At 42.4% G+C, this 13,692-nt stretch overlaps 1 protein-coding gene across 1 annotated transcript in view; it reads left to right on the forward strand.

Moving 5' to 3' along the window:
* Positions 1-240: 240 nt before the first annotated feature.
* Positions 241-13,692, forward strand: part of eno4 (enolase 4) — a 43,390-nt gene continuing 29,938 nt past the window's right edge. Inside the window, exons 1-3 of the mRNA XM_014202762.2 lie at positions 241-836; positions 1,368-1,496; positions 12,445-12,644. Of these exons, the coding sequence (XP_014058237.2) occupies positions 660-836; positions 1,368-1,496; positions 12,445-12,644 (506 nt within the window). The 5' untranslated portion in view covers positions 241-659. The remainder of the gene's footprint in view (positions 837-1,367; positions 1,497-12,444; positions 12,645-13,692) is intronic.

Below are 13,692 nucleotides of genomic sequence, written 5' to 3' on the forward strand. Positions count from 1 at the left end.
CAGAGGGGGCAGGTCCGATTTTGGGAAACCCTGGCTCACAAGACTAGCTAGCCAACTGAGCTTGCTACGCAGCCCTGCGAGCAAGCAAGCTACCAAAAAACACACAAATATGGTTCATCTACAACAAATCAGTCTGATATAATATCTGTGACATATCAGTATAAAGTTGCCTCAATTTAGAAAGATGTTAGCTAAATATTTTTTTTCCTCTAGCCTTCAGATTTCTGGCTGTTTGAATGTGGCGTGATAGCGCATTGTTCCTTGGCTCGTTATTCCTCCGCTGGTTTTGGGGCGGCACGCAGCCTGGGAGACAAGGCTGCCTGTCAGGCTCTGTTCCGGGCTTAAATGCCCACCAGCGAGTTCTCTCCACATTTCCATAGTTCAGGTTATAGATGAAAATGTAACCAGATCTGTTTCCTAACGATCTTTGTTACGTTCTTTTCTCTTTGATGTAACATTTAAATTGTATCGTTCAATGTAGGAAGTTATGTCACATTTAAGTTGCTAAGCAACCCGTTTTGTACTCAAAGACAAGGCTCTGTTGACAGTTTGAACAGTCGCAGTAGCTACAGTACAGTCGGTAGCTCGTTTCTCTGGATGTGGCGAATGCGAATACAAACCTTATTTTCTCTACAACACTCCGACAGAACGTTATAGCTATGTCTTATAAAGGCTTTATAAATTGTAACAGTCGTGTCTCCAAAGAAGAGCAGGAGTTTTATGATTTAAAAATGAAAGCTGCTGAATATTATAGGGCGAACGGCGTCCCACAGAAGATGGAGGGTGTCCTGAACGACATGTTCTTTGATAAGCCCGATGATATTTATGGTTACCTGGTATGATTGACAATGATGTATTGATTCCTGAACTGCTGACCATCATATTATCATGCTTTCTATCTAGCTAGTGTGCTAAATCAATGTTAAGTCAAACAGCTAACTTACTAGAGCCAGAAGTCATGTGTAATTGCGGGCAAGTGTTTTGGTGCTGAAATTAGTAGTTAAAAAAAAATTGTATGTGATGTCTGAGCTCCAGTCCTCCCTAGTTGCACAACTCCATCGTAAATCGTGGAGTTGAGTTTAGTCGGCTAGCTAAGTTAGCATATGTAGCTGACTCAAGGGTAACGTTATTTAGTCTTAGCTTACCATGTAAACAAAAAACAGCTATCTAACGTTATCTAGTATTGGCTCTAGTAGAGCACTAGTGTTACTGAGCACTGATGACCAAATCATGCCCTTGTTTAGGCCTAATTGAATCAGTAATCCTGCTGGGCTGTGGCACTGCAGTGCACCGGCTGGTGTGGTCCCAATATTCAGGTTGTTGTTTCTTTCTGCTGTTATTATTAAACGTTTTATGAAATGTTCTAGGCAAATTACTTCTCAAAATTATCATCGCCACCTGTGATAAGCAGACTATTGGGGAAAGAAATTTATGATGGAAAGGGTCAACTATCCCTCCAGGCACAGGTCCTCTGCATCATCAAAAACGAAGAAAAGGTAAGTTCATGAACAAGCTAGTTAGCGAGTTCCTTTTTCCTTGTAGGTTATTTTCAGTTTTGTGCATCTTCTCCTTGTTGGAAATTGAAGTATCCCACTCACTTCCCAAATGTTCAATTCATATAGCCAAATCTGTGATACATTTCTGTTGAAGTTGCAATAGGCAGTGGTTGAAAAAGTACCCAATCGTCATACATGAGTAAAAGTAAAGATACCTTAATAGAAAATGACTCAGGTAAAAGTGAAAGTCACCCAGTAAAATCCTAATTGAGTAAAAGTCTAAAAGTATTTGGTTTTAAATATACTTAAGTATTAAAAGTAAATGGAATTTCTAAAATATACTTAAGTAAAAGTATAAATCATTTCAAATTCCTTATATTAAGCAAACCAGATGGCACCATTTTCTAGTTTTTAGTTTCGAGGCACGCTCCACCACTCAGACATAATTTACAAATGAAGCATGTGTTGAGTCAGTCAGCCAGATAATTGTCTGACCTGCTAAGCATTCAAAATGTAAGGAGTACTTTTGGGTGTCAGGGAAAATGTATGGAGTAAAAATGACATCATTGGCATTAGGAATGTAGTGAAGTAAAAGTTGTCAAAAATATAAATAGTAAAGTGCAGATACCCTCCCAAAACTCTTTAAGTAGTAGTTCCAAGTATTTTTACTTAAGTACTTTACACCACTGGCAGTAGGTGTGTAATGTAACCTAATTTCTAGCACAATTCCAGGAAAAGTTTGTTCATCTGTCATATTATTCAAATGTATTTGTTGCTATCAAATGGGGCATTGTTGACAAAAAAATGGCTAAGGTTTTCAATTGGAATTACCAATATGGTAATGTTTGACATGACATTATCTGGGCTCTTCAGCCATTCAGGCAGCTCTAATGTGAAGATGCAGCTGGGGAAACAAGCAGGCTAAGAGGGTAGTCATCAGAGGACAACCACTGACCCCTGCCCCTTGCCATTTCAGTTTTTCAGTATTTTAGTCTGGGCAAAGAAACATAATCATGAACTATCCGTTTTTACTAAACAGTCGCCTCTACAACGCCTGGGCATTCATTTACATCAGACTGTGCTGAGGCCAGCAGTTTTACACTAAACAAAAATATAAACGCAACATGCAACAATTTCAAAGGTTTTACTGTACAGTTCATAGAAGGAAATCAGCCAATTTAAATAAATAAATTAGGCTCTAATCTATGGATTTCACATGACTGGGCAGGGGGCGCAGCCATGGGTGTGCCTGGGAGGGCATAGGCCCACCCACTGGGGAGCCAGCCTCAGCCATTCAGAAGTAGTTTTTCCCCACAAAAGGGCTTTATTACAGACAGAAATACTCCTTAGCACCCCCTTCCCCCTCCTCAGATGATCCCGCAGGTCCTGGGCTTGTAACGCGGGTCGTATAAAGGGGACCAAGGAGCAGCGTGTATAGTGCTCATATTTACTTTTAATGACTATACTTTAACAAAACAACAAAACGACCGACAACAGTTCCGTCAGGTGACATACACTAAACAGAAAACAACTACCCACCAAAACCCAGGAAGAAAAAACCCTACTTAAATATGATCACTAATCAGAGGCAACGACAATCAGCTGCCTCCAATTAGAGATCAACCCAAACAATCCCAACATAGAAATAGAAAACATAGAACAACCCAAAACACCCCCTGTCACGCCCTGACCTATTCTACTATAGAAAATTACATCTTACTAGGATCAGGACGTGACAGGGCTGGCGTGGTTACACGGGGTCTGTGATTGTGAGGCCGGTTTGATGTACTGACAAATTCTCTAAAACAACATTCAATTATCTGGAAACAGCTCTGTTGGACATTCCTGCAGTCAGCATGCCAATTGCACGCTTTACATTTTTTATTTTTTATTTCACCTTTATGTAACCAGGTAGGCTAGTTGAGAACAAGTTCTCATTTACAACTGCGCCCTGGCCAAGATAAAGCAAAGCAGTGCGACACAAACAACAACACAGAGGTACACATGGAATGAACAAACATACAGTCAATAATACAATAGAAAAAGTCTATATACAGTGTGTGCAAATGAGGTAGGATAAGGGAGGTAAGGCAATAAATAGGCCATAGTGGCGAAATACTTACAATATAGCAATTAAACACTGTAGTGATAGATGTGCAGAAGATGAATGTGCAAGTAGAGATACTGGGGTGCAAAGGAGCAAAATAAATAAATAACAGTATGAGGATGATGTAGTTGGATGGGCTATTTACAGATGGGCTATGTACAGGTGCAGTGATCTGTGAGCTGCTCTGACAGCTGGTGCTTAAAGTTAGTGAGGGAGATATGAGTCTCCAGCTTCAGTGATTTTTGCAGTTCGTTCCAGTCATTGGCAGCAGAGAACTGGAAGGAAAGGCGGCCAAAGGAGGAATTGGCTTTGGGGGTGACCAGTGAAATATACCTGCTTGAGTGTGTGCTACGGGTGGGTGCTGCTATGGTGACCAGTGAGCTGAGATAAGGCGGGACTTTACCTAGCAAAGACTTATAGATGACCTGGAGCCAGTGGGTTTGGTGACGAATATGAAGCGAGGGCCAGCCAACGAGAGCATACAGGTCGCAGTGGTGGGTAGTATATGGGGCTTTGGTGACAAAACATATGGCACTGTGATAGACTACATCCAATTTGCTGAGTAGAGTGTTGGAGGCTATTTTGTAAATGACATCGCCGAAGTCAAGGATCTTTAGGATAGTCCGTTTTACGAGGGTATGTTTGGCACACTCCCTCAAAACTTGAGACATCTGTGGCATTGTGTTGTGTGACACAACTCCACATTTTAGAGTGGCCTTTTATTGTCCCAAGCACAGAATTTGTGCACAAAATCTGATAGAAATAGGCTTTTTGTGTGTATGGAACATTTCTGATCTTTTATTTCAGCTCATGAGACATGGGACCAACACTTTACATGTTGCGTTTATATTTTTGTTCAGTATAGATTCGACACAGGAAACCTCTCTCACAGACGACAGAGAAAAATTTGGGCCCTTTAGCAGCCTTTAGAGTGATGCTCTTGGATTATTACCATGCCCACTTGGCAGATACAGTGAGATGGCTGATGGTAATCTGCCATAACAGGGAACAGCGAGGCTAGTGGCTGAACCTAAAGGGAGAGAGAGAAATAAGAGAGTGGATAATTAACTCAGATATTCCACCTTCTAACCACGCTGCTGGCTTCAGGTCAGTGGGAGGTGCCTGTGTCAGCGCTGCCTGCCTTAGTGCTCATCACAGTCTGGGACCACTCTAAGATGGCAGCCGAGGCAGAGGGAGGCACAAATCCAAACAAACCTTTATTTCACTGTCCTGCCACAGTGAAACATTTGGATTGTTTCACACCTTGAGCCATGTTAACTCAGTCAGAGTGCAATGCTTTTGACAGATGCTGTTTTTGTTTGACTTATTACACTGTAACACTGGTTAAATTTCAAAATATTTCCCCCCTAATCGAACCAAAACAAATCTCTATTGTTTGTTGACATTGGGCCCGATTCAGACTTAGGAAATGTATGCCTTTCATGTGCCTTTCCTTCATACTTCTTAGTAGTTGGTATTCAGACTTACCTTGTGTAGGTGCGTAAAGGGCTTTGCAGGCGTGGTTCCCTTGCACATGCTGTATAAATGTAATCGAACTGCTGAAACCCTCCCGCTTACCGGACAACAGATGTTCTCATGGAGTTTTCATTCAATAGGGTTTTCAGTACATTTATCTAAAGCCATCCCTTTAAATTTGGTGTAGCTTTTAATTATAATTTTTTCGAAAGACTCACTAGAATATATGGAGAGAACAGTTCAGAATTTTAGGGATCATATTAGGAAAAGCCATGAATGCCTAAATACACTCATATTCGTCTCCTTTTCAGCACCAATTGGTAGATTTAAAAATACTCTGATCTATTTTATTTAGGGTTAGGAAAGTATTTGTGAATAATAATAAAAAACAGGTTTGTACAGCCTTTATGCACAAAATATATTGGTGAATCAAAAAACGGTGTTTCGATTCATCCAGAAAGTTGCCATATTAAATAGTTAAATCCATGAAATATTGGACGGTGATAAAAGTGGACAACAGGGGTTGAAGAGTAGTCCTATAAATCTACCCTAATAATCCTCCCTAATCACGGAACTGTGATGACAGCGGTCCAGTCGTCGTGAACAGTGTACCCCAGGCTACAGGTTTAAACTGCTATGTATGGTCTGCGTTATATAATGATTCAAATAGGCTACATGTCCCAAATTATTGCACAATTTGTAATACGTTAGTCTAATATGATCCACTGTTGCTAGCGATCCTCAGGAACTACCACACGAACGTGACACAGGAAAGAAAGGTAAACAAACGATGTAATGGAAAGATGAAAAATGTAAGGAAACTAACACTAAAGTGACAGTTATAAATGTATGTGGGTAGAACTGACGGTGGCTACCGATAGTGGTAATATTTAACACGATAGAAATTGTAAAGCATACAGGAAAAAGTCTGGGCATATCATTTAAACATTCTAGAAATCATAAATAAACTCGGAATGTTTGGCGCTATATGGTCATATGCGCATGGCTACAGAAGCCTATAGCTTGTGTCTCCAAATTTCATCTTTGCAAGTTACAAGGCCAGCATTTCATATAATTCACTGTGGAAAAGGTAATATGTTGATACGCTTCAGTTTGCTGCTATATGACTGGTTTCACATTTGTTTCCAGCTATCATAAGATAGGCCTAAAATAGATCTAAAACAATTGTCATTTATATTTACAATCCCATTATCCAAACAGCTTACTCATTTATTTAGCTCTTATCAAGAGCTGTTATCAATTTGTAAATTACAGTTCATGGAGAATGGTGTTCTTTCTAAATGAAAAAATAAAGTAGATGTTGTTCCACTTGGAACTGACAGGTTGCTCCACCTTATTCATTGTGTAAAGGTGGAGGTATTATGAGGGATTTAATTCAAGGTCAGATTATGGCGTATCTGTAGACACACCTCCGCCACACCTTCATTTCTTTGATCTCCATCCTAAGTGAATGATATATGATGGTGATAGCATGCTATTCTCATCCTTAAACTCAAGGTCAGAATATGCGTAGAGATAAAAGTGCATAAAAATTGAATTATGTTCCATTTATGCGCACTTAACTCGGGTCGGAATTCCCCCCGATATAAATAGACGTATGATATAATTTTTTGATATTGGAGGTGTGACCATAGTGCAATTTTTGGGGCATATCTCTATGGAAGTGACATTCAGAACTTTATGGTTTCCATTTGATGTTCGCACAAGGAGTAAAGTCTCTGTTTATTATGGTAAAACTTGTAACAGACCGTTACTGTATACAGTGGCTTGCGAGGAGTATTCACCCTTGGCATTTTTCCTATTTTGTTGCCTTACAACCTGGAATTAAAATATATTTTTGGGGGGCTGGTATCATTTGATTTACACAACATGCCTACCACTTTGAAGATGCAAAATATGTTTTATTGTGAAATAAACAAGAAATAAGACAAAAAAAACAAAGAACTTGAGCGTGCATAACTATTCACCCCCCCAAAGTCAATACTTTGTAGAGCCAGCTTTTTCAGCTGCAAGTCTCTTGGGGTATGTCTTGTCCCGTCCCTTGTATATATTGTTTCTTTCTTTGTATATATTTCGTATATATTTTTAATCTCATTATTCCATCTACGGATTGAACATACTCTCCAGCATCCCGCCTCACCCAATGCGTTATGGATCTGCTTTTTTTTATACTTTAGAACCGTAACCCCCTTCAGAAGCTAGCCAGCTAACTAACTACTAGCTAGTAGTCAGTAAACCACTGCTAGTTAGCATCACCATTAACTGGGACATCTGCCAGCTTCAGCCCGGTCAACTGCTGCCAGCCTGCACAGCGCGATATCAACCCAGAGCATATCGGACTGCTTTTCTCCACCATATCTCTGGATTCCTACCGCAAGCTCTGAACCTTTACTCCGAATCATCACAGTTAGCTAGCTGCTATCCGAGTGGCTACTCCTGGCTAACGTCTCTGTCCCGAAGCAAGCACCAGTTAGCCTGGAGCTAGCCTCGAATCTAGGCCCAACTCCCGGCTAGCCAAAGAGATCTATCAAGCTATTCCTGGGCTTCAATTACCTCTTTTGCCAATTGGCCTGGACCCTTTGCTGCCGACACGGAGCCCCGCCGATCCATCACGACTGGTCTACCGACGTAACCGTCCAAGGGTTTTTTGTCCTGAAGCAAGCACCAGTTAGCCTGGAGTTAGCCTTGAGCTAGGCCCATCTCCAGGCTAGCCGAAGAAATCCATCAGAAAATCCCTGGGCTTCAATACCTCTTTTGCCAATTGGCCTGGACCCTTTGCTGCCGACACGGAGCCCCGCCGATCCATCACGAGTGGTCTGCCGACGTAACCGTCCAAGGGGGTTTCAACAGGCGTCCCCGTTGTGATGTCCCCCTGAGGCCCATCTGCTAGCCTGCTGCTAGCCCCGGCATGCTAGCTGTCTGAATCTCCGTGCCTCCAGCTCGCCTAGCTACTCACTGGACTATGCCTTGTCTATTGCTGTTTTGGTTAGTAATTTTTGTCTTATTTCACTGTAGAGCCTCCAGCCCTGCTCAAGAAGGATAAGAGCTGTACTCTTATCCTTCTCCTCCTCTGTTCTTCTGGTGATGTAGAGGTTAACCCAGGCCCTGCAGCCCCCAGCAACACTCCCATTCCCCAGGCACTCTCATTTGTTGACTTCTGTAACCGTAAAAGCATTGGTTTCATGCATGTTAACATTAGAAGCCTCATCCCTAAGTTTGTTTTATTCACTGCTTTAGCACACTCCGCCAACCCGGATGTCTTAGCTGTGTCTGAATCCTGGCTTAGGAAGGCCACCAAAAATCCTGACATTTCCATCCCTAACTATAACATTTTCCGACAAGATAGAACTGCCAAAGGGGGCGGAGTTGCAATCTACTGCAGAGATAGCCTGCATAGTTCTGTCAAACCATCCAGGTCTGTGCCCAAACAATTTGAGCTTCTTCTTTTAAAAATCCACCTTTCCAGAAGCAAGTCTCTCACCGTTGCCGCTTGTTATAGACCCCCTTCAGCCCCCAGCTGTGCCCTGGACACCATATGTGAATTGATCGCCCCCCATCTATCTTCAGAGTTCGTACTGTTAGGTGACCTAAACTGGGACTTGCTTAACGCCCCGTCCGTCCTACAATCTAAGCTAGATGCCCTCAATCTCACACAAATTATCAAGGAACCTACCAGGTACAACCCAAAATCCGTAACCATGGGCACCCTCTTAGATATCATCCTGACCAACTTGCCCTCTAAATACTCTGCTGTCTTCAACCAGGATCTCAGCGATCACTGCCTCATTGCCTGCGTGCGTAATGGGTCCGTGGTCAAACGACCACCCCTCATCACTGTCAAACGCTCCCTAAAACACTTCAGCGAGCAGGCCTTTCTAACTTACCTGGCCCGGGTATCCTGGAAGGATATTGACCTCATCCCGTCAGAAGAGGATCCCTGGTTGCTCTTCAAAAGTGCGTTCCTCTCCATCTTAAATAAGCATTCCCCATTCAATAAATGTAGAAATAAGAACAGATATAGCCCTTGGTTCACCCCAGACTTGACTGCCCTTGACCAGCACAAATACATCCTGTGGCGTTTTGCATTAGCATCGAATAGACCCCGCGATATGCAACTCTTCAGGGAAGTCAGGAACCAATATACTCAGTCAGTTAGGAAAGCTAAGGCTAACTTTTTCAAGCAGAAATGAATTTTAACTAATTCCAAAAGGTTTTGGGACACTGTAAAGCACATGGAGAATAAGTGTACCTACTCCCAGCTGCCCACTGCCCTGAGGATAGGAAACAATGTCACCACCGATAAATCTAAGATAATCGATAATTTCAATAAGCATTTCTCCACGGCTGGCCATGCTTTCCACCTGGCTACCCCTACCCCAGCCAACACCTCAGTACCCCCTGCAACAACTTGCCCAACCCCCCGCTTCTCCTTCCTCCTTTCGACTCTGTCAATCACTGCATTCCTATCGGCAGACTCAATAACCTTGGCTACTCAAATGACTGCCTCGCCTGGTTCACCAACTACTTCTCAGATAGAGTTCAGTGTGTCAAATCGAAAGGGCCTGTTGTCCGGACCTCTGGCAGTCTCTATGGCTCTATGGGGGTGCCACAGGGCTAAATTCTCGGGCCGACTCTTTTCTCTGTATATATCAATGATGTCGCTCTTGCTGCGGGTGATTCTCTGATCCACCTCTACGCAGATGACACCATTCTGTATTCATCTGGCCCTTCTTTGGACCACTGTGCTAACAAACCTCCAAACGAGCTTCAACGCCATACAACACTCCTGCCGTGGCTTCCAACTGCTTTTAAATGCTAGTAAAAACTAAGTGCATGCTCTTCAACCGATTGCTGCCCGCATCCTCCCACCCGACTAGCATCACACTCTGGACGGTTCTGACCTAGAATATGTGGACAACTACAAATACCAAAGGTGTCTGGTTAGACTGTAAAGTCTTCTTCCAGACTCACATTAAGCATCTCCAATCCCAAATTAAATCTAGAATCGGCTTCCTATTTCGCAACAAAGCCTCCTTCACTCATGCCGCCAAACATACCCTCGTAAAACTGACTATCCTACTGATCCTTGACTTCGGCGATGTCATTGACAAAATATCTCCCAACACCCTACTCAGCAAACTGGATGTAGTCTATCACAGTGCCATCCGTTTTATCACCAAAGCCCCATATACTACCCACCACTGCGATCTCTATGCTCTCGTTGGCGGCCCTCTCTACATATCCATCGCCAAACCCACTGTTTCCAGGTCATCTATAAGTCTTTGCTAGGTAAAGCCCCGCCTTATCTCAGCTCACTGGTCACCATAGCAGCACCCACCCGTACCACGCGCTCCAGCAGGTATATTGCACTGGTCATCCCCAGAGCAAACACTTCCTTTGGCCGCTTTTCCTTCCAGTTCTCTGCTGCCAATGACTGGAACGAACTGCAAAAATCTCTGAAACTGGAGTCTTATATCTCCCTCTCTAACTTTAAGTATCAGCTGTTAGAGCAGCTTACCGATCACTGCACCTGTACACAGCGAATCTGTAAGTAGCACACCCGACTACCTCATCCCCATATTATTACTTACCCTCTTGCTCTTTTGCACCCCAGTATCTCTACTTGCACATCATCATCTGCACATCTATCACTCCAGTATTAAATCTAAATTGTAATTATTTTCGCCTCTATGGCCTATTTATTGCCTACCTTTTGTTTGTTTATGTGTAACTCTGTGTTTGTCGCACTGATATGTTTGTCGCACTGCTATGCTTTATCTTGGCCAGGTCGCAGTTGTAAATTATAACTTGTTCTCAACTAGCCTACCTGGTTAAATAAAGGTGAAGTAAAATAAATGTCTATAAGCTTGGCACATCTAGCCACTGGGATTTTTGCCCATTCTTCAAGGCAAAACTGCTCCAGCTCCTTCAAGTTGGATGGGTTCTGCTGGTGTACAGCAATCTTTAAGTCATATCACAGATTCTCAATTGGATTGAGGTCTGGGCTTTGACTAGGCCATTCCAAGATATTTAAATGTTTCCCCTTAAACCACTCGAGTGTTGCTTTAGCAGTATGCTTAGGGTCATTGTCCTACTGGAAGGTGAACCTCCGTCCCAGTCTCAAATCTCTGGAAGACTGAAACAGGTTTCCCTCAAGAATTTCCCTGTATTTAGCACCATCCATCATTCCTTCAATTCTGACCAGTTTCCCAGGCCCTGCCGATGAAAAACATCCCCACGGCATGATGCTGCCACCCCCATGCTTCACTGTAGGGATGGCATTCTCGGGGTGATGAGAGTTGTTGGGTTTGCGCCAGACATAGAGTTGACCTTGATGGCCAAAAAGCTAAATTTTAGTCTCATCTGACCAGAGTACCTTCTTCCATATGTTTGAGGAGTCTCCCACATGCTTATTTTTTCTTTAAGCAATGGCTTTTTTTCTGGCCATTCTTCCCTAAAGCCCAGCTCTGTGGAGTGTCCGGCTTAAATTGGTCCTATGGACAGATACTCCAATCTCCGCTGTGGAGCTTTGCAGCTCCTTCAGGATTTTCTTTGGTCTCTTTGTTGCCTCTCTGATTAATGCCCTCCTTGCCTGGTCCATGAGTTTTGGTGGGCAGCCCTCTCTGTTGGCAGGTTTGTTGTGATGCCATATTCTTTAAATTTTTTAATAATGGATTTAATGGTGCTCTGTGGGATGTTCAAAGTTTTGGATATTTTTTTATAACCCAACCCTGATCTGTACTTCGCCACAATTTTGTCCCTGACCTGTTTGGAGAGCTCCTTGGTCTTCATGGTGCCGCTTGCTTGGTGGTGCCCCTTGCTTAGTGGTGTTGCAGACTCTGGGGCCTTTCAGAACAGGTGTATATATACTGAGATTATTTGACAGATCATGTGACACTTGGATTGCACACAGGTGGACTTAATTTAACTAATTATGTGTCTTCTGAAGGTAATTGGTTGCACCAGATCTTATTTAGGGGCTTCATAGCAAAAGGGGTGAATACATATGCACGTACAACATTTACGTTTTTATTTTTTATAATTTTTTTAAACAAGTCCTTTTTTTTCATTTCACTTTTGAATATTTTGTGTATGTCCATTACATGAAATCCAAATTAAAATCAGTTTTAATTACAGGTTGTAATGCAACAAATAGGAAAAATGCCAAGGGGGATGAATACTTTTGCAAGGCACTGTATCATGGTATTCCTAGGACTATAGTAGATTATGTAGTAGACAACATCATCATTCTTCTAAAAGGCATCATAGTAGGTTTTGCCTCACATTGTCCACCCACTGCTTTTTCTTGCTAAACCCCCCCCCCCCCCTTGTCTTTGTGTTTAGACGACATGTTCTGCGGTGATATCAAGCCACAGTGAGGTCCTCGACAACAGTTTCCAGGACCCAAGTGGTGTGACCAATATCAACAATGATAAGAGGAGGGATTCTGTGATGGCCGCTCTCCACTGGATCCATGAATCACTGAACACAATCCTAAACGGTTCTGATCCCTGCGACCAGACAGGAGTGGATAAAATACTTAGGTACGCATCCTCTCTAAAGTTCTGTGCACAGATATGTTTGTGAAACCAGTAGTTGTCAATACTGAAAGTCAAGATATTGGTGATGGAATGATTATCAGATATTATTAGCAGAGTGTAGAAATAGTACTTTTTTTTACAGGTATTGTTGGATATGTAACTAATAACTATAAAAACAACCTTGCCGAAATACCCCCAGGTCTAATAATAACCCTCCTGCTCTGTTCCTGTAGATTTGGACCGATTTACAAGTTTTGAAAAATGTAGATCATTTGATCTGATTGCCATAAGGTTCCATGACTTTGTCCACTCAGGGCATCTGAACACACAAAATACTTTTAGATGATTTTCATAACATTTGGGGTGTTTTAATTAACTTTTGTACATCTGTGGTGTTCCCGGACCGGTCATTAGAAATGAGACTACAATTAGTGTATAAAATTTAGTTCTGGCACATGCCCATTCATCAGATGGACACACTTCCTCTCCCAGACCCCCACATGCATGTGTGTTTGAGCACACACACACACACACACACACACACACACACACACACACACACACACACACACACACACACACACACACACACACACACACACACACACACACACACACACACACACACACCTCACTCCCCTTCTTGTTTTCCATGGCAACCCCCACGGGAACCTTTCCCAATAGAATCTTTCCTCTATGGGAACCACACCTGTTGGCATTCTCACAAACAATCGCAACATTGTTTCAATAACATATACAACTTTTCTTGCAGTTCTGGTATATAAAGCTTTTTTGAGGCCTTGCTCACAATTCATTCTGTGGCAGCACAATGACTGAACGATATACTGTATGTGAGGCTCTTGATCATATCTTTGATCATGAAACTGGTGAGGAGGAGAGAGTCCTTGTTAAACTTTGACACAAAGTAGTCTTTGATAAATAGCACAATATGTTTCATCTGAGTATTTGTTATAGTCAAAATAATCCATACATTATGCTTTTTTTTACTCAAAAACAAGTTGTATGAGCTCAGGTCAATGAGGCCTATAGG

Source organism: Salmo salar, chromosome ssa01, assembly GCF_905237065.1.
Source record: "Salmo salar chromosome ssa01, Ssal_v3.1, whole genome shotgun sequence".
NCBI classification, from domain to species: Eukaryota; Metazoa; Chordata; class Actinopteri; order Salmoniformes; family Salmonidae; genus Salmo; species Salmo salar.